This window comes from Monodon monoceros, unplaced genomic scaffold (assembly GCF_005190385.1).
Source record: "Monodon monoceros isolate NGI ecotype Baffin Bay Population unplaced genomic scaffold, NGI_Narwhal_1 Super_Scaffold_18, whole genome shotgun sequence".
In the NCBI taxonomy this organism is placed as follows: domain Eukaryota; kingdom Metazoa; phylum Chordata; class Mammalia; order Artiodactyla; family Monodontidae; genus Monodon; species Monodon monoceros.
The window spans coordinates 70,746,315-70,773,401 of NW_021703774.1; the positions used below are offsets into that span (position 1 = coordinate 70,746,315).

Genomic DNA, 27,087 nt, shown 5'->3' on the forward strand with positions numbered 1-27,087 from the left:
ACAGGTGAGCTCCCCCACAGCCACTGGTCACGATGGAGGCCATCAAGAAGAAGATGCAGATGCTGAAGTTGGACAAGGAGAATGCTCTGGATCGGGCGGAGCAAGCTGAAGCTGAGCAGAAGCAGGCAGAAGAAAGAAGTAAACAGGTAGGCCTTGGCCTTGGTCTCTCTCACCTGCTGGTGAACAAGACTTGTGAGATGGAAGAGAGTTTTCATGGGAAAGGCAGTGACCACTGGTGCCAGCTCATCCTTTGGGTGGGAGGGACTCCTCTTCTTCCCCAGCCTCACTGGATAGGCAGAGGACATCTAAGGTATTTACCTCAGACTGCCTGTGTGACCTTGGGAAAATCGGTGGCCCCTTCTGAGCCACAGTGTGTCTGCTGGATTTAAGTGGGAGTGGATCATGTTTTGGAAAAAACCCTGATTTCTAGAGGAAAAAGTGGGAGCTTGGCATGTAGCATCTCTTTTCCCTTAAAAGGAGTCGTGGACATCTACATCCTAAGTAAGATATCTACCATCCCAGTGTCTTAATGAAAACCCAGCATGGCTTGGTCATCTTAGGGTCAGAGATTACAAGGTCACAGGCGAAGGGCATAGCATAATTCCTGGGGCAGTTGGCTGAAACTGACTAGGGAGAAAGTGTGTCACTCTGAGGATGATAACATAGAGGCTGAGCTCAGAGGTCTTTCAGGGCTCAAGAGACTAGGGTCTGAGACTGCACTGTTGTGTATATATGTCTTGTGTGTGATTCTTGGGGCTTCTGTAGCTGGAAGATGAGCTGGCAGCCATGCAGAAGAAGCTGAAAGGGACAGAGGATGAGCTGGACAAGTATTCTGAAGCTTTGAAGGATGCCCAGGAGAAGCTGGAGCTGGCAGAGAAGAAAGCAGCTGATGTGAGTATACAGAACTGGGGGGACGGGTTAATCTACACACGTAGATCTTCATGTTAATAACTAAACACTTGGACATACACATACTTGTGGATTCAGAGAACATAGGCATAGATACCCACATACATTTTTGCCACATGGTGGCATACCCTTGTAATGGCATATACTTTCTTTCTTAAAGACATGTAGAAGTCTCACCTTCTTACCCCCAATCCAGGAATTGAATTATCTTTCCCCGGACCTGGACAAAGGTAGGGGACTCCAAGTCCAGACTGCTATCATTTTTCCCACCTCCTCCCCCATGCCACATTCTTAGCTTTTGTGTCCAAGGATTGGCACGTAGATATGTGTATTAATAGGGAAACTCTCATCTCTCAACTGCCCAGCAAAGCCAGCTCAGATTTCACAATGGGACGAAGGAGGTCACACTGACCCTGGCCCTATATGGGTTTATTTATCTTGGCCAATGTGGGCATTTACCCTTATGTCACAGAGATGCCATAGAAAACATTGCTTATAGGGCAGCAGAGAGAATCTTAGAATGATATACTATAATAGAAATAAGGACTCAGGGGGTAAAGTTGTCACCACCAGACCTTATTCTGTGACCTTGACTAAATTACTCAGCTTCTCTAGGGCTGAATTTTCCCATTTGAAAATGAAACAAATTCTCTTTTCCACTTCATGTTATCTCATAATCACCCACTTTCCTTCATCTTCAGTCCGGAAGTTAACCACAAAGATAAATGAGAGACTACACAAAAAGATTTTTGGAAGAAAAGTAACATAGGAATCTTAACAGCAACAAAAGAATGGCCCAGTATTGATGGAAATACAGTCAATTCTCAGCACTGGGTTAATAGGAAAATAGGAACATGTGTTTTTTAAAATTCCATTTGGTTTCGGAAAACAGCTAGAGACAGAGTAGGCCGTTCAGAAATGTTTTCGGATCCTCACATTCAAACGCTTTGCTATTAGGTTTCTGATCTCCTCTTTGGCTTTCTGCCACTTTCAGGGGCCTGGGGAAGTGGTGAGGGTTGTTGAATATATCATGCCAGAGGTCAGAGACACAAAGCATATCATATACATTATACATGTTCATAGTTTCCAAAAGTTTAGGCCACTGCAAACTATTAATTAATTCTCCCTTCTTGCAAAACTGTGAACAACACAGGTTAATCCCAGGACTTTGGGCAAATGCTTGATGGCCTACTGGAGTTGCCTAACCTAGGTTCTATGTATAGTTGGATAGATTTCTCTGGTTCTAATAAACGGGCATGGGAGTAAGTTTTCACAAACTGACACAATGTCAGGTTGATAACAATTTTGTGAGAGGTTGAGTAACAACTCTCTGAGAAAGTCCTTAGACTGAAACAGCTAGTATGTGGGCTTGAGGAGGTGTTTCCAGGAACAATGAAAAGAGCCAACAAGTCTAACCTGAGATCTTGGGGGCTAAAGAACGACATAGAGGCTCTAAACAATATGCCCATATCATTGGGAAGATAAAGGAATTTGCTGGGGATGAATTCTATCTGTCCTTACACATACACACACACGTCAGCCCCCACCTAGACAGGGTCTACTCAGTACATTCATTTGAAAGAAACTTCTCATATTTATATAGGAATCCACCAAAAACTTTTAAATACGTAAAGTATGAGTAAAAAAACTCATTCAACTTCTGTCCCCCTTGTTAGCTTTCCCAACAGTCATTAAGTACCCTCAGAGATACGTAGGAGAACAAGAAATAGGAGGGGAAGGTTGTAGGCAAGAGGCAAACATCTGTTAGTCCTGGGTTAAGATGGAAACAGGAAGAAAGTTTTTTTTAAAAAAATTTTTTTTATTTTTGGCTGTGTTGGGTCTTTGTTGCTGTGCGGTGGCTTTTCCCTAGTTGCAGAAAGCGGGGGCTACTCTTCGTTGTGGTACGCAGGCCTCTCATTGAGTGGCTTCTCTTGTTGCAGAGCATGGGCTCTAGGCGCAGGCTTCAGTAGTTGTGGCTCGTGGGCTCTAGAGCCCAGGCTCAGTAGTTGTGGTGCACGGGCTTAGTTGCTCCATAGCATGTGGAATCTTCCCGGACCAGGGCTCAAACCCATGTCCCCTGCATTGGCAGGCGGACTCTTAACCACTGCGCCACCAGGGAAGCCCCAGGAAGAAAGGTTTCTTTTCTCAAAGGTGGGGTCAGCAAACTACCACCTGTGGAGTAAATCCTGCCACAGCCTGCTTTTGTACAAAGTTTTATTGGAACATTGCATGCCCATTTATTTACATATCGTCTACAGGCTTTCTCCCTACAAAGGAGTGGTAGCCACACCCTATGGCCCACAAAATCAGAAATATTTACTGTCTGGCCCTTTACAGAAAAAGTTTGCTGACTCCTGCCTCAACGGATCAAAGAGGGAAAGTGAGGTGTTTATGGGAATTGGGAAAAGTGCTGAATAAGGAGGAGGCAACAGGTTAAAAGTAGGAAGCAAGGGTCAGAGTCAGCAGGAACATAATGTATGCATCTTTGAGGGGAGGGTGCTCTGTCTAATACAAAGGGAGTTCACAACTCAGCTTTTGCCCTTGAGATTAATAAACAAGTAAACAGAGCATATTACTTTGATGTAGATATAAGGGAAAGAGAAGGAGGAGGGAGTCAATAACTGCATGTTTACACAGTGAGTTCTGGTTATCTGAGAAGCCTTTTTGGAAAGTGTAGGATTTGCCAGGACTCCTTGAACAAAGAAAGGGTGAGGGTGTGGCAAGATCAGACTAAACTTATTTCCTCCCTGAGTTCATCCAAGGTCCTATTTGTTTGTTTTTTAATTGTGGAAAATATATACATAACATAAAATTTGCTATTTTAACCATTTTTAAGTGTACAAGTCAGTGGCAGTAAGAACATTCACACTGTAGTGCAACCATGTCTAGGGTTCCTTTAATCTGAGATGAAATGAGAAGCTATTGAAGGTAAAATAAGGGGAAAGAAGAGTGTGATAGTTTGGACATGAGAGTCATAACACCCTTTTTTAAGGACAGGAGGTGAAAGGGATGGGGAGAAGAGGGATAGGACAGACATATACACCTGTTGATATACTGTTGTATTGTTGGTTACCAGGAAGGCAGTAGCACTGGGCCCCTTGCTGCCCATCCATCATGCTTTTAAAGGTCATTAGGAGTCAATCCACCTGTTTCCCGGGATCAAGAGAAGATTATCTGTTAAAATCTACCAGCCTCAGGAATGCAGTGGTGCTCTCACCACTCCTTTGGTTTGTTTAAGATGAGGTCTTCTGATTCTTCAGTAGGGCAAAGGGCGGGGACGCGCAGTGTGTGTGTGTGTGTGTGTGTGTGTGTGTGTGTGTGTGTGTGTGCGCGCGCGCGCGCGCGCGCGCGCGCAATACTGCCCCCTGCTGATCAGCACCCAGATGACAAAGTCTCATTTTTGTTTCCATAGTCTCTCTCATCAGGTTTCTCCAAAGAGAGTTGTAAAAATCTTAGGCCATCAGGGCAGTTTACTGAGGCTTCAAACCCTGCTTTTTCTTTCCAATTCCTGGGGTGGGGGTGGGGTAATCAGAGTGTACAGGTAACTCTATCAAGCAAATTACTTATTGTTTGCATTGTTTCTGTTTCCTCTGAATAGTCTCAATGCTCAGTACTTCTAAATGGAGATAGTTGAAGACACACTCTCTGGTGGGAGTATCTTCAGAACCAGGCATTGAGTGCAGCACCTGACTTACCTATCAATCTTTTTGGGGATTAGGATTCTTAATTTAAAATCCTCTTCTACACCCTCATTCTCCAGAGGAAAAGAGAGCTGCATCACAGGAGAGACTTATTACTATTACTTACTGAGAAGGTGGCAGGAACACAAAGAAATAAGAGGGAACAGTAAAATCTCCAAGGCCCTTTACTACTGTGCTCCTAAAGATCCTGCATGGCAATGTCTGTAGGGGCAGTTTCTAACTCATAAATAGCTCCTTGGGGTACCTGGAAGCAGAGCGGTGGGAAATTGGTGAGTTATAAAAGAGAATGGAGGCTGAGTTCCACATTACTATAGTTTTTCAGGTGCTCATATCATGCAGTTGCACAAAGGATCTGGTAACAGTAGTCTGTAATAGAGGATTCCTTCTGACAAAATGGAGGCATAAGATATCTTCCAATTCCTACAAAAGGAATTGTAAGCGATGATTAATTACCAAGTCCTGAATCATTCAAGGTTTGGAGAGGCTGGCAAATCACTGGTGCATATTGACTCTCAAAAGTAACAGGGGAAAAGACCAGTACTCTAAATAGAACACTTATGTTCATAACTGATGCCAAATAGATTGAGAACTTTGTCAACCTGCCCATCTCTTCATCCCCCATTAATTTCTTTCATTGATTTTCAGGAGATGGGAGAGAACCTACCTGAGCAGACTTTAAAAGGAGGCTGGAGGTCATCGTCTTTTGAAGATGAGACCCAGAAAGTCTAGGCTTTTCTTAGTACCTGGGTTTGGAGCATTTGTGGGGTGCGTGGAAGTAGAGGCTTGTAGGGTGTTTATGTTGTGGAGAGGACACAGGGTGCCCTAGCGGGTAGGTGGTGGCGGATCAGCACTGAGGGAGTGAGGGGTCAACGGCGGGTGTAAAGGCCGCACAGGCCAACCATTGGGCAGCCTGCCCAGTGACTGGAGAGGCTTAACCACGACGCGCCTTCCGGTTACCATGGTAGCCTTCCCTCTTCCCAACCCCGCCCCCCTTTGCTGGCCCGAGGGAAAGGCTGGGAGCGGTCGCCTAGGGCTACAGCGAGGTCCCGCCCCTCGCTCCCAGCCGCGGGTCTCCCTCCAGTGGACGGCCTTCCCGCCTGCCTGCGGTGGGAGGGCGCGGCAGTGGTGGCGTCACATCCGGGCGGGTGGGTGAGTTCCGGTATTTCAGGGCGGAGCAGGCGGAAATAGGGTGAGAAGTGGCTGCAACGCCGAGCGGAGGAGGCAGGAACCCGAAGGCAAGCAGGGGCTGGGTGGGGACCATGGCCGGGATCACCACCATCGAGGCGGTGAAGCGCAAGATCCAGGTTCTGCAGCAGCAGGCCGATGATGCAGAGGAGAGGGCCGAGCGCCTCCAGCGGGAAGTGGAGGGAGAAAGGCGGGCCCGGGAACAGGTACGGAGAGGGCGAGGCGCGTGAGGGAGGAGCAGGCGCTGGAGAAGATGGGAGAGAAGTGGGTTCCATTTTTGCGGTGGAGCACGGTCCTTAGGGGGCCAGCATACTCGAAGATGAAGTTGGAGCTCGGAGGACGGGTGGGGCTTAGCTTCATTTGGACCTCGAGCGGGTGAGGGGGAACTGGGTGCTCGAGCGAGCAGGCTTGACCTTTGAAGGAATTGAGCTTCACCGGGACTGGCGGGTGGTTTTCTTCCTCCTCCTCCTCTCTCTCCCTGCTCATTCATTCAGTCCCTCCGAGTCGGGCGCGGTCAGGGGAGGGGCTCAGCGGCCTCTCCCTCCCCCACTTCCCCGTGGCGGGGGGCGGGGATTGTGCTCTCGTTTAAGGTTTCTGGCTCTAGGGGTGAGAGTAGGTGGATTCCTCTCTGGTCTGGGTGGGGGCAGAGCCAAACTTACTGTGAAAGGGTGGGGAGTGGAGGGGTGGGAACCGCCGGAAAGCCCCCGGCGTGGCCTGCTGGCAGCTTTTCCGCTCCCTCCTCCTGCTCAGGAAATGAGGCAGCAGTCGGCTGAGAGGAAGCGCGGTGCCCTCCCTGGAGGAGGTTGAGGCCACAGCACCGCCTCCCATCCTCCGTCCTGGGGCCCTTTCCTCTTAGGGGGAGCCCGTGCAACTGCTAAACCCACTCTCTCTGTCGTAGTGAAGCAGGAGGGGAGGAGACGGTACTTCACTGTCTCTGTTAGTGCAAATGTAGGAACCAGCAGAACTTGCCATGGTGACCTGGAAGGCAGGAACTTCTGCCAGATTCAGGCGTTTACTGCTGAAGTGTGAAGAGTGCAAGTTGAACCGGTTAAGAACACTTCTTCCAAGCAGAGCTGATAAGCGAGTGTATGTGGTAGAGAATCTGATGGAGTGCCGATTTCTGTCAAGGTTTCTGGTTGACCTAGGCAGTATGGTTGATGGAGACAAAATAATGAGTTCCGAAGTGATGTTACTCTGCTACTTTGCCAATTACCCATTACCGTGTCCTTTTTTTAATTTAAGTTCAATAAATATTTGTTCAGCTGAAGGTTGGCACTTAAAATGTTAATGGATTGAGTGGTGATTCTTGAAACTGCTTTCTGTTTAGAAGTGGTGGACTAGTTTTAGTAAGCCGTAAGATTTTCCAAGGTCTAGGGTGCAGTCCATTGGGTGGAGCTGATCTCCTGAGTTGAGGCTTTCGTTTTGGAGGATCTTGAGGCTGGAAAATAACTGTTGCTAAAATTTGAAGACCTAGTGAAAGAACTCTTGTGGTTTATTGGTATTCCTTGTTGTTCTTTCCCTTGGTAAGTTCCCCCCCCCCTTTCTGGCTGCTCCTTCAGGGAGTGGCTGAGAATTAATGTTTTGGGGGGAAAAGGGGGAAAACAGCTGCCCTCCAGGTTAATACTTAAAGATTGTTAGAATAGTCATTTATTTTTATAACTGGGCATGGAAATGCTAGGAGCTTGTCTTTCTCAGTCACCCATTTCTCAGTGGATATTTCCTCCGTTCATTATGCCCGTAACTTCTAATTATCAATTCAAGTGAGATGGACTGGCTGGGTGACTCTTTACGACTAGCGACAGCTTCTCATCTCCTTTGTTCTGGAGACCAGATCCCCTTAAAGGGGAAGACAGGGATGGCCTGAAGGAACTAGCCGTGTGTTGAGCTCCAGAATCAGGCTCAAAGTAGGGGCATGCTAGGAATAGTTCTAGGACAGATGATGTTGTCCCCCCAGCAACAGCCCCCAGGATTTTGTTTTCCCCCTAGGATCCTCACCCACTGCCCCCAGGATTTGGTAATTTTTCTTGCAGGAAAATTTAACTCCTTTTTTCCCCACCCTTGTTGACTCTAGGGTAGTAGGCAGCAGAGGGAGCAGCTTCAGATGTTTCTTAAGCTTCTCCCTCAGAGCCTGCCAAATTTGCTTATTGAGCTGAGTGAGATCTAGTGAGAAAGCCCTCAGATGGGGAAGTAGTGTTAAAGATTTATGAAACCGGTATCTTCTACTCCCTAGCTTGAGGGAGCCTAATCTTTCGACTTTCTGCTCTAGTGAACTTTGAATTCCTCCTGAGGAGACACCTGTGGGAAGGGAGGGGAGTGGTGCTTGAACTGTCTGTTATCCTCTTAGGGCATTCTGGAATGTGGGTTTTGCAGGCTCCTCCCTCCTGGAGCTGGAAGCTCTGCACTCCCTGATGGTATCGCATGCTGTTAGTGGGATTGTCACTTAATTCCTTTTCTGGTTGCTTTGTGTGAACATCCAACCCTTGTTGGGAAGCTGGATGAGTCCAAAGCAGAGACCGAGTTCTGGAATACATCTGTCTTTTCTGCTCTTGGCCTGGAGATTGACCTTTTATAATGTAGCACCTTGTCAAATCCACTTTTGATTTTGAATCTCCTTTGCACTTTTTGCGAAACTGAAACAGACTGCAACATAATATTTAAATGCAGTGTTTTTCCTTCTCTGTGTGTGTGTGTTGTGGTAAAAATACACAATGGTAAGTATTTACCATTTTAACCGTTTTTAAGTGTACAGTTCACCTTATTTGTTGTTAATACCTGTCTCCTAACTTCCGCGGGTATTTCTCTCTCTGTCTCTTTTTTTTCCTGGTGTAAAAAATTTAGGAATACTACTGAGGGAGCGAGTGGGCTTTGACTAGCAGTTTCAGTTGTGGCCTTATTCCCAAATGCCTAATCTGCAGGGGGTGGGTGGCCGTGGTTAGAATGTCTGGCTGTTGTGTGGCTCTCTCCTGTTCATAGGGCCTGGTGCAGTAAGCAACTGGCTTTATCACCTTTCTTTGGTTTAGGTTTGCTTTCCCACTGAGTACCTTTCTCTTACCTTCATACTAGAGCACATACTCATAGGGGAGAGCCAAATAGCCCTTTGCTCTGAGTGCCTCTGCTTAGACTCCACCTTTGTTTACTCTGGGACAGATAACTCTGCTTCCTTCCTTCCAACTTTCCTGCCCCTTGATGAAATTTAAAGTCCCCAAGGACACAGTATCTCCCTGGGTAGATATATTTGTGAACACAGTGAACTGGGGCAGTCCATTACTCACAGGGCTCAATCCTAACTTTTTCATTACTCTTTTCCTTTGAATTTCATCTGTGGCTTTTGTCTAAAAAGAGAAACCCCAGAGTGGCAGAATGCCAGATATAGGCTAATCCCCTTCTGTCCTTGACCCTGATCTGCCTCTGAACACCAGTCCCCTGTCCGTTTCTTGCCTTGATGGGTATAGTGTGCTTGGGGAATCTCTTCAGTGTGGAGGATGGTAGCATTTAAACCAAACTCATTTCATAGCTGAAGCTGTTGTCAGCCATCTTCTGATATGACTGAATCGCTGCTGTGTTCCCCTCTCCGGCCTTGGGATTTTTGCTTCTTGGGTAATGGAGAATCCTATTATTACCTGAAGGAAGGACCTCACAGTGTACCTCCAAGCTGGGCAGAGGTGGGCAAGCTGAAAGATCAAAACCACATCTAGGCGTGCTAAACCTAGGGTGACAGAAGAGCATATAAAGTTAATGTTTCCCAGGGCCATGTTTCCCATTCTCATCTGCAGAAGTTAGTCCCACTCAGTCTCTTGGTACCACTTGATTGACCTGAAAGGGATAGGCATTGTGCATAGGTTCTGGCTGGAAGGAAAAGTCAGGTAGGTGTCTTCCCTTGTTCCTTTAAACATTAAACAGATCTTGATTTTGCAAGCTTTTGTTTCATTGTAAAGAAAACTGATCCTCTGTGGGAGGAGAAAAAAGAGGATAGTGACTGCCCTCCTCCCTTCCCTCCCCACCGGGGTCTCCAAAGCTCTTGCTGGGACTCCCATCCTGGGTTCTGTTTTTGGTACAGGCTTGTTCAATGTGCGCATGCTCTAGTTAGGGCATCAAGATGTGTTTTCTCCTCCTCCCTTTTCAGCCTTGCGAAGAATTCTATTGTAAATGCTGATTTGTGGGAGAAACTGCCCTGAGCCAGCTTGTTGTCATGGAAACTGTACACCCCCACCCCCATAGCCTGTTATCTTTACTTCATTTGGGTAACTTCTGGTGAGCTGGGTGGGGACATAGATTTCATGAGCTTCCTTCAAATCTGGGTTTGATGTTGTTCCCTTTTTTTTTTTTTCTTTAGTTCTAGGCATCTGAAGGGAGTGGGGTGGGATAAATCATTGTACTGGCAGTGTTGCATAGTTCTTGGCTGATAGGCAGACTCGTTCTCATAATCTTGACCTGTCAGCCTTTTTGAGCTTGTGAGGCGAAATGTGTGTTGTCTTAGGGCGCATCTGGTTTCCTGAGACAGGACCAGAGAATACTTGTCTTTGTGTTATTTTGAGTAGAGACACAAATGGTTTCTTAGTAATTTCAGCTTATATAGATGTCTTGATTTTCTTTTCCTGTAGGTCAGTGGTTATATAGCCCCAGACCCTGCAGTGCCTCGAATCTCCCATGTTTGTATTTGGAAATTTTTGTGCCAAATTACCTGATTCTTTAACAGGAGTGTTTTGGGCTATATCCCTTCCCATAGGGGCTGGTGGCCCAGATTATTTCTCTAGCTACCCCCACCCCTGACTGCCAGGAGGAAATCAGGGTAATAGAATTCAGGCACAATCTGGGCTGTAGAAGAGAGATCGTGTTTACCAAGCACTTGGATAAGCATCTGAACTGGGGAGTGTGCAGGGCAGATTAAATTCTTGTGCGGTTGTGGCGGTCAGTGTACTTGCCACCAGTAAAGGTCTGGGGAGGGGAAAGGCAGTCAGAGGAGGGAAGATTTTCTACCAGTAGAATTCATGCACATGCAGCTGCCTTCTTCTTTCCTTGTTTCTTATTCCATTGCCAAGGAGGAGGTATGGGATTACTTGGACTCTAGCCTGTGCTTTATTGTGGGGTGGAGGCCAGGGAGAGGATTGTCATGCCGTACTGGAGGGTTAGGCTAAAGGGATGACTTGAGGAATAGAAAGGAGTCACAATTCAGAAATTTGGAGGGTTGGTGGTGGGCATGAAGGAAACATTCTCTTCTGCCCCCAGTTTTTTTGGTAATGCCATCAGAGCAGATAATTTTAGCCAGAAGAAGCTCCTTGTAGCCAACTTTTAAAAGGTGGGAGGAGGGGGCAAGTTGAAAGGGTAGGAGGTAGGTATCCCAATATTCCATCCTTTTGCTTTTTCTGTTCTGGAAGGTTCTTCTGGAAAACATTATTCTTTTAGCTAATCATCCTCCTGGTGTTAGGGTAAGCTGATCAGAGGTTTAACAACTTGAGTTAAGCAACAAATTAATAGATAATCCAAGATTCCCTCTTTAAGAAACCTTTCTTATTTTTCCACTTTATGTGACACTTATGAGAAAGCTGCTGCAGAGTGAGATACACCTTTAAGCCAGAGCTCAGGCAGAAGGACCCCTTTACTGGCTACCTTTTCTGATACCAGCGTGTTCAGGAATTTGAACTGGTATTAACTGACACTGGGCTGGGCAAGGAGCTGAGTTTTAAAAACACTTTTCCTGTGGAACAAATGGCAATTCGTTGATGGGAAAGGGAGGAAAATACATGTAATATTATAGAATATAAAATCATGTCTGCTAGGTCTTATGTGCATCTGAGTTAAGTCACGTTCTACCCTGCAAGGCTCTGGCTTCCTCATGGTGGTAGTCAACCCCAATCTTAGTGTCATAATTAGTTCAATTTCTTTTCACCATGCCTCTGCTTCCTTTTCCCATTCTTTCATTTAAACACAGGCTGAGGCTGAGGTGGCCTCCTTGAACCGTAGGATCCAGCTGGTTGAAGAGGAGCTGGACCGCGCTCAAGAGCGCCTGGCCACTGCCCTGCAAAAGCTGGAGGAAGCTGAGAAAGCTGCTGATGAGAGTGAGAGGTGTGTAGAGGGGCCTGATGACGTGTGGATTTCAAAAGAAGTTCATAATGGCGCTGATCAAACAGGTTTCTTATAAACCCGCTTTTTAAAACCGTAACCTATTTTTATAGGATCTTCTTTCCTTCTGCATATTCTCTCCTTATGAAGACCGACAGAGCAGGGGTTACCTGGACCTGTGACCCTTTTATAATTGGTGTTTCTCTATAAATTTACCTAATAATCCTTAAATGGGGTCACCAGGATGACCTCCACTTAGACAGCACCCACCCATAGCAGTTCTCAAAGTGAGGTTCCAGACCAGCAGCACCTGGGAACTTGGTAGAAACTCAAATTCTCAGCAGCCCCTACCCCTCATCTACGAATCAGAGACTCTTGAGGTGGAGCCCAGCAATCAGTGTTTTAATAAGCTCTCAACCCTGGCTGCACTGTTGGAATCATGGGAGTGTGTGGTGGGGATCTTTGGGGAGTTTAAAAAATATATCAGGGACTTCCCTGGTGGCGCAGTGGTTAAGAATCCGCCTGCCAATGCAAGGCACATGGGTTTGAGCCCTGGTCCGGGAAGATCCCACATGCCATGGAGCAACTAAGCCTGTGCACCACAACTACTGAGCCTGTGCTGTAGAGGCCGCGAGCCACAACTGCTGAGCCCGCATGCCACAACTACTGAAGTCCGTGTGCCTAGGGCCTGTGCTCCGCAACAAGAGAAGCCACCGCCATGAGAAGCCCGCGCACCGCAACTAGAGAAAGCCCTTGTGTAGCAACGAAGACCCAACGCAGCCATAAATAAATAAATTTATTTTATATATATATAATCTCTCAGAATGCCTGGGTCCCATCCCAGATCAGTTAGAATCCATTGCAAAAGAGATCTGGGCATTAATGTTTTTAAAGCTCCTCCAATAATTTTTTTGGGGGTGGGGGGCCACACTGAGAGGCTTGCAGGATCTCAGTTCCCCAACCAGGAATTGAACCAGGGCCCTGGCAGTGAAAGCCTGGAATTCTAACCACTAGGCCACCAGGGAACTCCCTCCTCCAATAATTTTAATATGTGCCCAGGGTTGAGAACCACAGTCCTTGAACCAACTCATTTTTTGTCGAAAATAGCCAATTGGCTCCTTGTCACGTGTGAGTTAAATGAGAACAAAGGTGTGTGATGACTTGGATGGGATCAAACTAAGACTTTCAGAATTAAAAATACCCTGTTGGGAGTACATTAACGCAGTGCAGCTGTGAAAATAAATAAGACAGTTATGTGTGTACTATTACAGAGTAGTGTCCAAAGTATAGAAAGAGGAAAACCAGTTGCAGAGCAGTGTGTAGTATGATTCCTTTGGGGTGTGGGGAAATGGAGATGAGATTTTTGGCATATAAAACATTTCTGGAAGGATTATGAATTAAGAGATTACTTCTGATGAGCAGGACTAGAATTAGGGAGGCTTACTTTTTGCTTTATGCTAGACTACACACTTAAATATTTAGTTTTTTAATAAGTATTATTTTTATAAGAAAGTTTTAAACAAAATAATTAAACTAAGGTCGGAGGGTGCTATGGAAATTCTTTTTGAGTGACAAGCAGAGAGGAATGGGCTTTAAAAGGCGCAATTCTGGGTCCCTTGGAGTTGAGTTGATGACAGGCTCCCCAGGCTGTTGGTGCCACATTTGTCCGTATTGTTTCTGGCAGAGGTATGAAGGTTATTGAAAACCGAGCCTTAAAAGATGAAGAAAAAATGGAACTCCAGGAAATCCAACTCAAAGAAGCTAAGCACATTGCAGAAGAGGCAGATAGGAAGTATGAAGAGGTAAGATGCTTTTAGCTTGTCCCTCTCTCTTCAGCGATATTGGGCTTCTGAAAAGAATCATGAGAGGGAAATGGCTCCTTCTTTGCTTCACTGAGCTGTACCTGCGTCTTGTCCCGTAGGTGGCTCGTAAGTTGGTGATTATTGAGGGAGACTTGGAACGCACAGAGGAGCGAGCTGAGCTGGCAGAGTCGTGAGTATCTTGCTCCCCAAATCTTGCCATACCATTCTGTTCCTTCCCCTTTGGCTTGGGCACTAATGTGAATAAACTAGCATTCCTTCAACCTTGTTAAACAGGACCTCGAGAGTGGGAGTCATCTAGAATGCTTTTTTTTTTTTTTAAGGCTTAAGAATGGCTTTGGGCTTTCTTACTCTCTTAACTAGTGACAAGTGACAAATGAGGCTTCTTCATTGAGAAGAAAATGAAACCTAAAAAAACGGTGAACTGTTAACCGGCACGCCCAACTGGGTTCTGCTTCTCCTTGAGGCATTGAAGTTGCTGTGCCGACTTAAGATCTGTCTCTGTTTTTACCACTTTGCCAGGCTGCTGGGGAACTTTAGGGCAAAGGCAGACATGGCCTGCTCCCCTGTTGGCACCTTCTGGGCCTTGTTTAACAAAGTCCGTGCTGATGCATATTTATTTGTGCTTCCCTTGCATTCCCCTCTCCTAGACGTGACATATCATGACCATGGTGATGTTTTCTTCCCATTTTTTGATTTTTTAATTTTTTTTCCCATTTTGCTGCTTGTTTCCTTGCTGTGTTCCTTTTTGACCTTTCTCCCTCCCCACAACCTGGCTTGTGCGATCCCTGTGACTATCACTAACAGCCGTTGCCGAGAGATGGATGAGCAGATCAGACTGATGGACCAGAACCTGAAGTGTCTGAGTGCTGCTGAAGAAAAGGTACTAACCATTGAACCCACAGAGAGGTTATACATATGGTGTGGTTTTGTTTGGTTTTGTTTTGTTTTGCAGCTGCCTCCCCTCCACTGGTTGATTTGTTGAGTGCTTTTTCATCTCTTCATGGAATGCTCCATTCCTCTCCACTTACTTGGCATCTTTCATCTCTTCTTTCCTAATTGCTTCACTGCCTCTCCACAGGGTCTCATCTTCCCTTGGGTGATTTTGGGGACTATTTGGGTTGGGCATCCGTTCCCACCTCCACCCCAGGTAGCAGTTATGATTTGTTCCTGGTAGTGATTTCTGTCAAGTGTTTTCTTTATTAGTATCCAAACATTCTGAGTCCCAGCCCAGGAGGGTCCAGCTCCTGATATATTCTATGGTAGAGGGAGGAGGGTTGATGCTTGCTCAGATTACCTGGGAACTTCTCTTTTCCCCAGTGTGCCTTCCAACTCTCTCTACATATAGGTACAATTCATGTCTGTGTGTCTCTCTCCTTTTTTTTTATTCTCTTCTTCCCCTTTCCTTTCCTGCGGTATTTAAAATATTCACAGTAAGTGTTCTGAGCTGGAGGAGGAGCTGAAGAATGTCACCAACAACCTCAAGTCTCTTGAGGCTCAGGCGGAGAAGGTAGGGGCTGGTTTGTAAAAGTGACAGGCTTTGGGGCCTGGGCCCAGCCCTGCCCTTGATGAAAGACTGGAGAAACCCATTCCTTATATAATCCAGTGAGAAGTATCCACCTACTCTCTCCAGATTCTGGGTTTAATGCTAATTCCTGTGCACTTTGATTGCTGTAGTTAAAATGACTTCTTGGTCTCAGGTGACTGGGGTCATGTTCTCCTCTGGCTGATACTGCTATGCTGACAGAAGGGGACAACAAATTGTATCAGATCTGAGACCTAATGAGCAATCAAGACAGATGACTTGACTTTATCTTCTTGTGGGACTCTTTCAGCCATGTGGCGTCAGGGTGTCACCACACATACTCATTAACCTGGAGGCAGGAAGAATACCTTCCTGCGTTGATCTGAATAAGATCAAAGCTTAGGTCCATTTAAAAAATAAAGGTCCTGGGGACTTCTGTGGTGGCCTGGTGGTTAAGACTCCATGCTCCCAATTCCGGGGGCACAGGTTCGATCCCTGGTCGGGGAACTAAGATTCTGCATGCCACTCTGCCAAAAATAAAAAAAATTTAAAAATAAATAAAGGTCCTGGAGGATTCTGAGGGTATCATGGCTCTAAGGACATTGATTTATGGATTTTAAGGACTGTTGTCCCAAAACGGCCTTGCTCTTTCTCATGGATCATTCAGCACATTAAATCCAAGAGGATGTTCAGTGTAAAAGTAAATGTCAGGAGGGGGGTATTGTCTGTGTGAGTAATTTCTATTCTGAAATGTTTATTCTACTTCTCTTACAGTACTCTCTAAAAGAAGACAAATATGAGGAAGAGATAAAGATTCTTACTGATAAACTCAAGGAGGTGAGCTGAGGGGATTATAAGGAAGGACCCAAAACATTTAGAGGCATGTAAGGCATTAATGTAGACTTAGGCTAGCTGGCTTTGGTTCTGAAAGGTATAGAAGTAGAAGGTGGAAGAAGTAGAGATCCTTCTCTGTCTTACTCATCTCTGATTCTGACTGATTTCATGTTTCTCCCAGGCAGAGACCCGTGCTGAGTTTGCTGAGAGATCGGTAGCCAAGCTGGAAAAGACAATTGATGATTTGGAAGGTATGGAGCCTGGGTGAGGGATTAAAATAAAGAAATCTAGAGGATGACCTTGCCCTTTGACCGTTAGCCTCTTCCCCTGTACACCAAAGGGAGTTGGTAATGACTTGGCATGCATCCTACGCCCTGCCCTGTGCCACAGCTAGGTGAAGTGGGTCAAATCCTGGAAGTGGATTTTTACACTTACTCTTCCTGTAATAAGACTTTACCTAATATTCTGGAATTTGCATCCTTCCCTTGGAGGAGACTGGTAATAGCGTGTACCTCCATGTCACCCCATGGCTACTTTTGGCAATCTTGTTCACCACTCAAGTTGTGGGGGACCTCACCAAGAGATGCAGCAGTGGAATGACCACTTCTCAGACCTGACCAATGCCAGGGGCTTTCTAAATACTTCGTGCCCCCATAATTTGGCAACTGCATCTACCCTAACAAGGGAAAGTTTGTACTTTGCTCTGAGAACTCTGAGATATGCTCCTTTGGTACACTCTGGGTAGCAGGATATTCTTTGGGAGAGTTTTGCGGAGGCGACCTGTAGAGCAAAGGGGCCAACAATATTGGTCACGATGGGTAGGTAAAGAAGAAGTGTCTGAATGTTAATGTGTATTTTCTCCTTTTTCTATGTTAAATTCAGCATTATCACTGCTAAGAATTGGGTTAACTGGGTGGGAGTGGTATCCTCTTGAGTGCCTTTGGTGATTGGAATTTCTAGTCTTGACTATGCCCAGGTTCTCAACCTTTACTGCAGTTGATTAGAGGCGTCAAGAAGTCCCGTTGGTCCTGGGGACAGTGGATCTGAAAATGGCCAGTCATGGCAACCAGGATAAATGTTCTCCTAACTGTGGGATTAGACCCATGGTCACACTTTCCCTAATTTCTAATGATTCCCTCTCTTCATCTGCTTCTGATACCTTTTATCTGTCCCCTCATTCCTCCTTGTGGTTCCTGTGCCTGTCCAGATGAGCTCTATGCCCAGAAACTGAAGTACAAGGCCATTAGCGAGGAGCTGGACCACGCCCTCAATGACATGACCTCTATGTAACTATCTGACAGCAGAGTGGGGCTGGGACCTTGGCTTGTGGGTGGGTGGGGGTGTAGGCTGTGCATAGTGTGCTCTGGTTTTGTCTTCTGAAAACTAGAATCTCCACTCTTATCTTTAAAACACTGGTGCTGGTTACTTGTTGGCAAAAGCTGGGGAGGCATTTAATCCTGGATCAGTGGTAGCACCCTGATCTACGTGTAATTTTTGTATTTTTTATTCGTAGTCCCTTCATTATGACACCAGGATTTTTCTGTTTCTCAAATTTAGTCTCAGAAGGGCTACTGATGAAGATAGAATCATGTCATCATATAATTTAAGGAACTAGAGCCCAGAGAGCCAGTGACTTGGGCCCTAGCGTCTTACAACAAAACTCAGACTTCATGGGTGTATGTGATGCCCTGATATTAAAGTTTAGGGGAAACACCCATGATTGGAAATACCAAATTCACCTAAAAATCGAGCTGAGTCCCAGAGCAAGCCAGGTAGTAAAAAGCACCAAAATGAGTTGTTGGGGACTTTATCTGTTTGCTGTGGATCCCTGATCCTTGATGCTAATCTGCCTTTTTCCCACTAACCCTGAAAAGAAGCCAAATAACTCAGGCTGTAGTGTCTGGCTCTCTTTTATCGTTCCTACTGCCACCTCTTCCTTTTTCTCCTCTTCCTGTCTCCCAGATTGCTGTCTAGATTGATGCTAGTCCTTCTCACCTAGAGTCTCCTTACTTTTTCACACAGATAATTATCACCGTTTCTGCTCTGTTCTGGATCTGCCCCCTTTCCTCGGGGAACCCAACGCCCCACTCTCGCTCTGGATTCCATTTGGGTCAGCCTGGCTGACCCCCAAGGCATTAGGATGGGCGGGGGGACCACAAAGCAACTTATGTATTCTCTTCCACCCCTCACCCCAAATTAAAATGTTAAGCTGCTGGAAGCCTCATGCCACCCTGCATTTGTGTCATTGACAAAGCTGCTGCTGTCCCTAAAAAGGAGCCTTGGGGGTGTAATGTGGGGAGCAGCTATTGTAGGCTCTCCCTCCTCTGACTTATATAATCAAAGCCACTTTTGTGTGTGTCTATTTTTTCTTGACATTTAAATTCAACTGATCTGAATCTATCAGAGTGGTGGACTAGGAGAAGTTCCTTAGAATAGGAGCTCTAGTCTTACACTCAAGCTGAATAAGATCATCTAAGTCCTTTACTTCCAGGTTCTTAAATCATCCCTTCTGGAATGTTTGTCTTCTCTTTAGGTTCTCCTCCTTTGAGAGACCACAGAAGTACCTCCCAATATATATTCTCTACCGTTTTACCAGTGGTTCAACTGGTGCATCCTTGGAATACCCAATGAACCCAAATATGTTACCACTAAAATTGACTAATTATATTATCCCAAGTCACAGGAAATACATAATAGGTAGAATTTCCAGCAGTTTTATGTTTTCTTTAAACCTTTCTTACATACTTGAGGCTCACTACCATTTGCCTGCTAGTATGTGCTACCGGGATATAAGACAAGTGATAAATGACTGTTACTGGAAAAATAAAAATCATGCATATTTCAAATATTATACACAAGGTAGTAATTTATTACATGCATAAATATGGTTAATTGCTTCTAGTAAGATTGTTCCTAGTTTATGTTGTAGAATTAAATATCAACCTTTTGGAAATTCCTACGCTAATTTACACAGCAGAGATAGTTGAATCTGGGTAGTATAGTCATCGGTTGTACTTATCTAAGCACCTAAGTATTGTTCACTTAGTATTTCAGTTTCTCAGTGGAGTATATATTTAAAACTTGCCTTTCTTTTAAACAGATACAGCCAGGTAGAGAGGTTTTCCCTACTTTAAAACTTTGGGTCTCATCAAATTCAGGTTTCTTTCTGTCTATACCATTTCTTTTTGCCACACAGCCTTTGTGATTAAGGTGCAGGTTAAGTTATTGTTAATTTAGGCACAGGGTATTAAGGTGGGGACAGAAATAACCAAAGACGGAGGCATCATCCCTACTCTCAGGTTGCTCAGAATCCAGTAGGAGAGAGAACATATGTATAAAACTAAAGATGATGTGTGATATGTGCCCCAAATAATGAAGTTTTGTGGGAGTTCAGAGACGGGGAAGAGGTTGATTGCAGTGGAGATGATTAAGAAAGTCTCATGATAGGATGCACGTAAAAGGTACTTAATAAACATGTTAAAATTTTCCTCTTCATTTTTATTGGATTCCAAAAGATTGGATTTTGACAACCAGAATCTGGTTGAAGGAAAGTGGATATTGAGTATCTTCATTAAAGAGAAGCAAAAGAATAAAAGCATAGAGTTGGGAAGGACACCAGAGCTATAACCATTTAGTTACAGTAGGGAACAGGTATGTGCTGTATCAGGCTGGGGAGTTTTAATTTTGTAGGTAATGGGGGTGCCACTGGAGATTTTGAACAAGGATATGTTCTGAGTAGCATATAAGAAGAGTTAATTTGGCAACTACTAATATGTTAGAAGGGCAGATTATCAAAGTGATCCATTAAGACAGTGATTCCCAAATTTCATTCATTTGCATACCACTTTTTTTTTTTTGCGGTACGCGGGCCTCTCACTGTTGCGGCCTCTCCCGTTGCGGAGCACAGGCTCCGGACGTGCAGGCTTAGCGGCCATGGCTCACGGGCCTAGCCGCTCCGCGGCATGTGGGATCTTCCTGGACCGGGGCACGAACCCGTGTCCCCTGCATCGGCAGGCGGACTCTCAACCACTGCGCTACCAGGGAAGCCCTGCATACCACTTTTGATGGCTTTTGCCATATTCACATGCAACCTACATTATTTTTTTAATTTACTTCTTTTCAGATTTCTTCTTATGCTACAAAATTCTAATTTGAAATCAAAAGTTTTGACGTGTGCTAGTGTTTTTTTCTAATGCACATTAAAATAATACAGCTGATACATTTTTTTTAAGTTCACAAATGTATACTGTCTGCAGTCTTCTCGCATATCACTAGCAGTGACTGTAGCACACTTTAGGAAATAACTGGGTTAGGTTGTTGCAGTTTCCCAGAGATAATAATCTGAACTAGAGTAGTGGTAGTAGGGGATGGTGCTAAACCTGGGCATTGTGAAGGGCCTGGTCACTAAATGCAAGAAGGAAGTGTCAAGGATGACTGACTTGGAGCCTAGGAAAATGGTAGTATTAAAGGTGTAGAGAGGTCACGTGGTCTTGGTTTGGGGAGGCACGGGAAAGTAGAGAAGAATATAAGTCTGAAAAACTGGCAGGTATCCAAGATGAAAACAAAATCCTAAGACTTGAGGGGGAGAAATTGATATGAGAGATTTAGGAATCCATGAGGTTGGCAGGCAGTTTAGGCCATGGAAGTAAATTTGAACCCTAAAAGACAATTGCAAATATAAAAAGAAAAACATAGGCAGAGGAAAATCTGTGTAGAGGACGAAGCCAAGTGGAATTGGTTGGAGGGATAGAAGGAGAACGAGTAACTTTGATACTTTAAAAACTTCAAGGCTGGGTGATTTCCAGTGATTCTCAACTTCAGATATAGAAGGAAGATAACTGAAAATAGGACATTGTCACTGATGTTTTATTAATCTGAGGGTATATACTGGACATTAAGGACAAGGAGAGGAGCCATATTTCAAGGAACAGAAGAGTGAATTGGTGGAAAGAAAATAAAGGCACGAAGTATAGTCTATAGTCTATACAAAGTCCAACAGAACTTTTGGCAGTGATTTCCAGTATAGTAGCCACTAGCCACATGTGGCTGTTGAACACTCAGTGTGGCCCAGAAGCTAAATTCTCATTTTATTTACTCTTAGTTCATCTAAATTTAATTAGACACATGTGGCTAGTGGCTGCTGCATTCATTGGATAGTACAATTCTAGATGTTTTAGTATATAGGCAGAAGGAGTTGACTTTGGTACAGAGAAAGGCTTCTTACAAAGGAAAGAAGAGAGAGTAGAGAGAGATTAGAAGAAAAATGAGGTGTTATACTTTGGTAGCTCCTGTCTTTCCCCATGGCATGACTCGTGTGAGCAAGGATAGAGACCAAGAAGCCAGGGTAGCAGAGTGAAATTTGCAATACTGTACCATGATAAATTCACTCTTTTGTTTAATGCTTTGTATCCTTATAGAAACCATCCTATGTTACTTGAGCCAGGACTAGCTGTGGAAATGGGGTGAAGCATCATTGGTAATCTCAGAGCAAAGTGCTTCATCTCTTAACTTTCTCTCCTCATCTTAATTTCTAAGAAAGAACCACAGGCTGTTGTGTTGGAGTCCATTCTTCCCTTCCTCATTACTGTTGTTGGGATGAGGAATAAAACAAAATGTGATTGGACCCCAAGTTACCTGATGGGTGGAACTGACCTGTTATGTTAGGCAACCTTGTCTTAGTCACACCCAGTTTCTTCCATTCACATATTGAATACTCCTTAGCCTTAACATGAGGGGGGAGTTTTAAAAAAACATAAAAGAGCAAAATCTGTTTTTTCTACCTCATTCCTTGAACTTTGAGGCTTTAAAACTGATAGAGTTCCCTTTACCCCAGGCGCCCACACCCTTTTTCCTTTTCCTGTTACAGAATGAAATTGACCTGATTCAGACCAGTGAAGGATGTGTAGCATCCATGGGGTTATTCCCTGAAAGGAAAATCAGATCAAATGGGGATTCTCTGGCTTGTTTTTTTGTTTGTTTCATTTACTCTTATCAGGGAACCAAGAACTTTAATGAACTAGTGTCTGGTCCTGAATTTCTAGTTACTAGAAATAACAGAGTTAGAAACCTTACTTATTACTAAGTTCAAGGTGAGAGAACAACCACATTTATCTTTCTGACCTTCTGCAATTCTTAAGGAACTATAAGTTCTGGGATTTAATTAGGCAATAAAATGCTCCCACTTCTTCTCTGTCTCTTTATTTCTTCCCTAAGTGGAACAAAACCCTCATTGAACTGGCTGTTTTTAGGGATATGATCCTGATAACACCCTTCTTTCCCAAGAAGGATGTGGGAGTCACACTGACTAACTTGGATATAGATGCTATGGATCAGTCAGGTTGCATATGGTCTTTATATGTAATATAACACCAGAAAGTTCAAGAAATGAGAGTTAAACATAATTTGAACCCCTGCTGTTTGTCAGAGTTGCCCCAGTGAATAAGACAGGTTGAATCCCAGGCCTCATGGACTAGTATAGACTAGTACAGTGTTTCTCAATGATGAACTTTAGTCCTTTAAGCCAGGATAATTCTGGGATATACAGAACAATCCTATTTATTGCTGTCCCCTGCCCAATAAATATCTGTAGGGCCCTCCAGTTATTGTGACAATTACACATTTCTAAATTCCCCTCTAGCGGAGGGGAGGGGCAGTATTCCTCCTATTGAGATACTGGTTTGGTCGGAAGTGCAATTTAAAAAATTCCCTCCAATTCTGCCCCTTAATACAACTCTTGTTTTTTGGTTATTCCACCCAGGATCTTTTTGTACATATATGCTTTCTGTTTTGATTGGGTACACAGAGTGACAAGTATTATTGGAAACATACTGGCCCCCAGCTTCCAGGTGGAACTGGGAAAACCTCAGCCCAGAAGGCAAGGTACCTGAGCAATGCCCACAGTCAGCCCACAGATGCAAGGCAGAAAAGTCTTTTTCATATTGAAGTCCTGAGACCATTTTGAAACAGACTGTAAAACATAGAAAGAAACTTGTTTATGAACGCGAGAGGCTGACATTAGGAGTAGACTAGGAAGATCCATCTCCAATTGCCATTACCTCTGTGTTGGTCACATGGATTTGGATTCTCTCTACCTCCTCTTTTTTATTTATTAAAAAAAATTTTTTTTCTTGTGATGAGAACTCTTAGGATGACTTTCTTAACACCTTTCATGTATAACATACAGCAGTATTAATTATATTATGTTGTACATTTCATCCCTGGTACTTCTTTATCTTATAACTGGAAGTTTATACCTTTTGACTACCTTCATCCCATTCCCCCTTCCCCCACTTCCCACCTCTGGTAACCACAACTCTGATCTCTTTTCTATGGCTTTGTTTGTTGAAGTATAATTGACCTACAACACTACGTTAGTTCCTGGTGCACAACATAGTGATTTGATATTTCTATGCATTGCAAAACGATCACCACTCTACACCTCTTTAAGATGTGCTCCAAGTAGAAAATCCAGATAAAGCCAGGGGATTTGAGCGCTTAATTACTTGTATCAGGAACGCTTTTGGTTATAAGAAACATCTTAATAGCAGCTTAAATAAATATGGGATTTATTTTTCTCTCATAATAAAAAGTCTTGATTTGAGCAACTGTGGCCTGATATAGTTGGGATTTCTGTGATTCTCACGGCCCTTTCTTTTAAGGTTGAAATTTGCAACTCTAGTCATCACATCCATGTTCAAGGCAAGAAAGAAAGCTAAAGTTTTTCTGGAAGCCCCTGACAGACTACCCCCTACATCTCATTGGCCAAAACTGGATCACATGATCCCCCCAAGCTGCCAGTGAGGCTGGAGAAACAGGATAGTCTTGATTGGCTTGTACCTGTAATTCACCTTACCTGGGGCTGGCTGGACACACTTGGCTCGGACAGGTTTGGGGTTCTTTTAGAAAAGGTGAAGTTGGGTTTTGATTCGCTGTGCCACTATGATGGGCCTGTCACCCAACACCTACAACAAGAAGCATTAGAAAGTACAGGATTGAGTGAGTGTAGGGATATTTATCCCAGTCTCCCATTCATAATACTGTACTGAATGCTTTTACAGAAAAATGTTCAGCCATTCACTCTGGTTCCTTACAGACCCCGATTATTATAAATGTATTTCTTATAAGCCAGGTGTATTCCTTCCTTTGCCGTGTTTCACTTGTCTCAGTTTCTCAACCCAGGGAATAAATACAGTGAAGGAGATACTTTTCTCCCTCAAAATGTCATTCTTTCAACTTGTCAGTCTGCATTTTTTATTTTATTCCTCTGTTGGTCTTTCCACCAACTGACCTAATCCTCCTCGCATCCATCCTGCCTTACAGATACATGTTATGTATACCAGGTAGTTAAAAGTCTCAAAATTTACTTCTGGTACTCTACTAACCTTCCCTTTTTCTCTTTCTCCTCCTCTTTTTCCTCTCCTTCTCTTGTTTTCTCTCCTCTCCATTGCTGCTGCAGAGCGTCTCTACAGCCAACTTGAGCGAAACCGCCTGCTTTCTAATGAGCTGAAGCTAACGCTGCATGATCTGTGTGACTGATGGGCAGGGCTCACTGATGCCCATTAAACCGAGCTTACGGCTCACACCACTGACCTGGACCCCAGCAAAAAGCTGATTGTCTTTTAAAAGTTATTATTTTGCCCTAAGCAAATTTCTTTTTAGTTGGGACAGTTAGAATAGTGTCGACTTCCTAACTGCACTGTAAAGTGGGAACAGTTAAGATTAATACTGCCTTTCTGTCCTTTTTCAAGAGATTGTGGGTGATGAAAGGAGGGACCTGAGAGATAGTGAGAAAACCTGGGAGAGTTTTCTGTTTTCCACCTTTACTTGCTGCTTTTTCACTTGTGCACTGACTGTAGGATATGTTCCCTTGCATGGATGTTTTCTAACAATAAAAGGACTGACTTGACAAGATGTTGTAACTGCTTCGTCTGCAGGCCCAGGGATGGGCCCTTCTGACCGGGTAGAAAAAAGGGAAGGGAAAGAAAGGGGTGTGGGATATGAATAGGTCTGCGTTGCCATCCCCTTTTCTGAGTTGAAGGGTATTTTCCCCACCTCCCTAGAGCAGTGAGTGGTTTACTTGCTGGGAAGCTTTGATTCTCCGTGATGTTCAGCTGCTGGTTTTCTTCCTGACATTTTTCCTCTTGCTGCTTTTTCCTGGTATTATGTTTAATTGTAAGTAACTATGTCACAGGCTAGTTCTGAAGAATAGCTCTGCAAAAATCTGTTAAGGGTTTGCTTACAAGGATGTTTTGTAGTATTCTTGACTTTGTTTTCTTTTGAGATTCTCTGACTTAGCTATGGGGGTTCTTTTATTTATCCCACTAGTTATTCCTTTCCTCTCTACTTGTTAAGGAAAGCCTGTAGTGCATGAGGATCCTCCTGTACTCTTTTCAAGTTGAGGTTCTGCTGTTTCTACTGGTAGAAATATGCCCATCCTTGTTCTCAATGTGTCAAGCTCCAGCGAGCTATTTCGAGTAGGTGTTGTCCTGTGGGCAGAGACTAGAAGAGTGGATGGCTGGTGTTTAAGGCCACCTCCTTCAGTGACTGAAAGCTGAAAGCCTTGGTTGGGTGTGGGGAGGAGAGGAAATGACTGATAAGGTCCCCAGCTCCCTCCCCCAGAAGTACAGCAACACCTGTAACTTCAGTAGGCAAGCCTGAGGCCCTGCAAAACCGAGTGATGCAATAGCTCACTTCTGTGGCTGAGAAGGCAGCTGCTTTATTAGTCTGCAGTTTCTCTGCAACAGGAGCAATTCTAAGAGTGGGTAGACCTTGAAATTTACTTCTAGTTTTTATAACATCTCTCCTTTACCCCCATTAGATAAACTGAAATGCACCAAAGAGGAGCACCTCTGTACACAAAGGATGCTGGACCAGACTCTGCTTGACCTGAATGAGATGTAGAGCACCCCAGTCCCATCCTGCCGCTGCTCCTCCCTCTGACCCGACTCCGCTGAGGCCAGCCTGCCCGAAGCTGACCTTTAAACTGAGGGCTGACCTTTAACTGGAAGGCTGCTTTCTCCTTTCGCCACCTCTCCCACCCCCACCCCTGTGTCCTTTTCGCCAAACTGTCTCTGCCTCTCCCCAGAGATTCCATTTGGGCTAGAGGCTGAGCACCTTTGGGAACAACGTTTAAGGGAATGTGAGCACAATGCTAAGTGTCTTTAAAAGCATGTTGTGATGTACACATTTTGTAATTACCTTTTCTGTTGTTGTTGACGTAGCAGCCATTTGTAAAACATTCCAGATAATTCCATAGTTCTGAAGCAGCAGTCTAATCCCTTTCTCACTTTTGGAAGGTAACTTTTCAGCTTAATGCATATTGCCCTCTCCGTAGAGGAGGGGGAAAAGGTATGGGCCTGCCTTACAGAGAGCCAAACAGCCCAGAGGACTCCGTTTTGGGAAACCTTATTGCTCTGTAAAAAGTACCCGCCAAACTAGAAAGGTGATTCCAGAAGGAGTTAGCCAAAAAAAAAAAAAAAAAAAGCGCTGTTCAGGTTTTCAGCTTTACGGTATCTTTGGGCAACTTTTTTTCCACCAGAAGTGACCAGATGAAATCAAGATGGTGAGACCTCTGAGACCAAATCCTTGTCCCAGCTCTCCCCTGTTCCCAGCCGCTCACAGAATGGATCATGTGCCCCTTATTTTGAGGCGACCACTTATTTGCTCTCCTGCCTCCTTGAAAGAAAGGAAAGAAAATTATGTTTTACCACTGATTTAGCCATATGAAACTCATCTCATCACCCTTTTCTGGGTCTGAAGCTGCTGTCTCTAATAAAAGTGCCATCTCATTGTGCATTGTATCAGTTAGTGCTGGATAAATCTTGAATAGCTTATGTACAAAATTGTTTTTAAATTTTATATTATTTTGAAACTTTGCTTCTTTGGGGTTGGGGCACACTGGTCACCCCATCTGGCTGTGACAGCCCTCTACAGTCTGGGCTGGCAGTGTGCTGATCTTTTAACGTTTCTTTCCCTACCCAATCCCCCCTTTTTGGTGAGGTTTCAGTGAGGTCAGTTAGGTGTGCATCCTACAGCTTAATTGGCTTAAAATGTA

At 44.5% G+C, this 27,087-nt stretch overlaps 1 protein-coding gene across 8 annotated transcripts; it reads left to right on the forward strand.

Moving 5' to 3' along the window:
- On the forward strand, positions 1 to 26,516 carry TPM3 (tropomyosin 3). 8 transcript variants are annotated; one of them, XM_029228282.1, is made up of 9 exons: positions 1 to 146; positions 766 to 891; positions 11,725 to 11,858; positions 13,540 to 13,657; positions 13,777 to 13,847; positions 14,483 to 14,558; positions 15,975 to 16,037; positions 16,216 to 16,285; positions 25,852 to 26,516. In XM_029228282.1, exons 1-9 carry the CDS (start codon positions 33 to 35, stop codon positions 25,932 to 25,934), a joined length of 855 nt encoding a protein of 284 aa, XP_029084115.1. In that variant the 5' UTR covers positions 1 to 32; the 3' UTR covers positions 25,935 to 26,516. The 8 variants fall into 8 exon arrangements, with proteins under 8 accessions (XP_029084115.1, XP_029084111.1, XP_029084110.1 ...); XM_029228278.1 differs by lacking the exons at positions 1 to 146; positions 766 to 891; positions 25,852 to 26,516 and adding exons at positions 5,746 to 6,001; positions 17,242 to 17,320; positions 18,057 to 18,252; XM_029228277.1 differs by lacking the exons at positions 1 to 146; positions 766 to 891 and adding an exon at positions 5,746 to 6,001.
- The last annotated feature ends 571 nt before the right edge of the window (positions 26,517 to 27,087 follow it).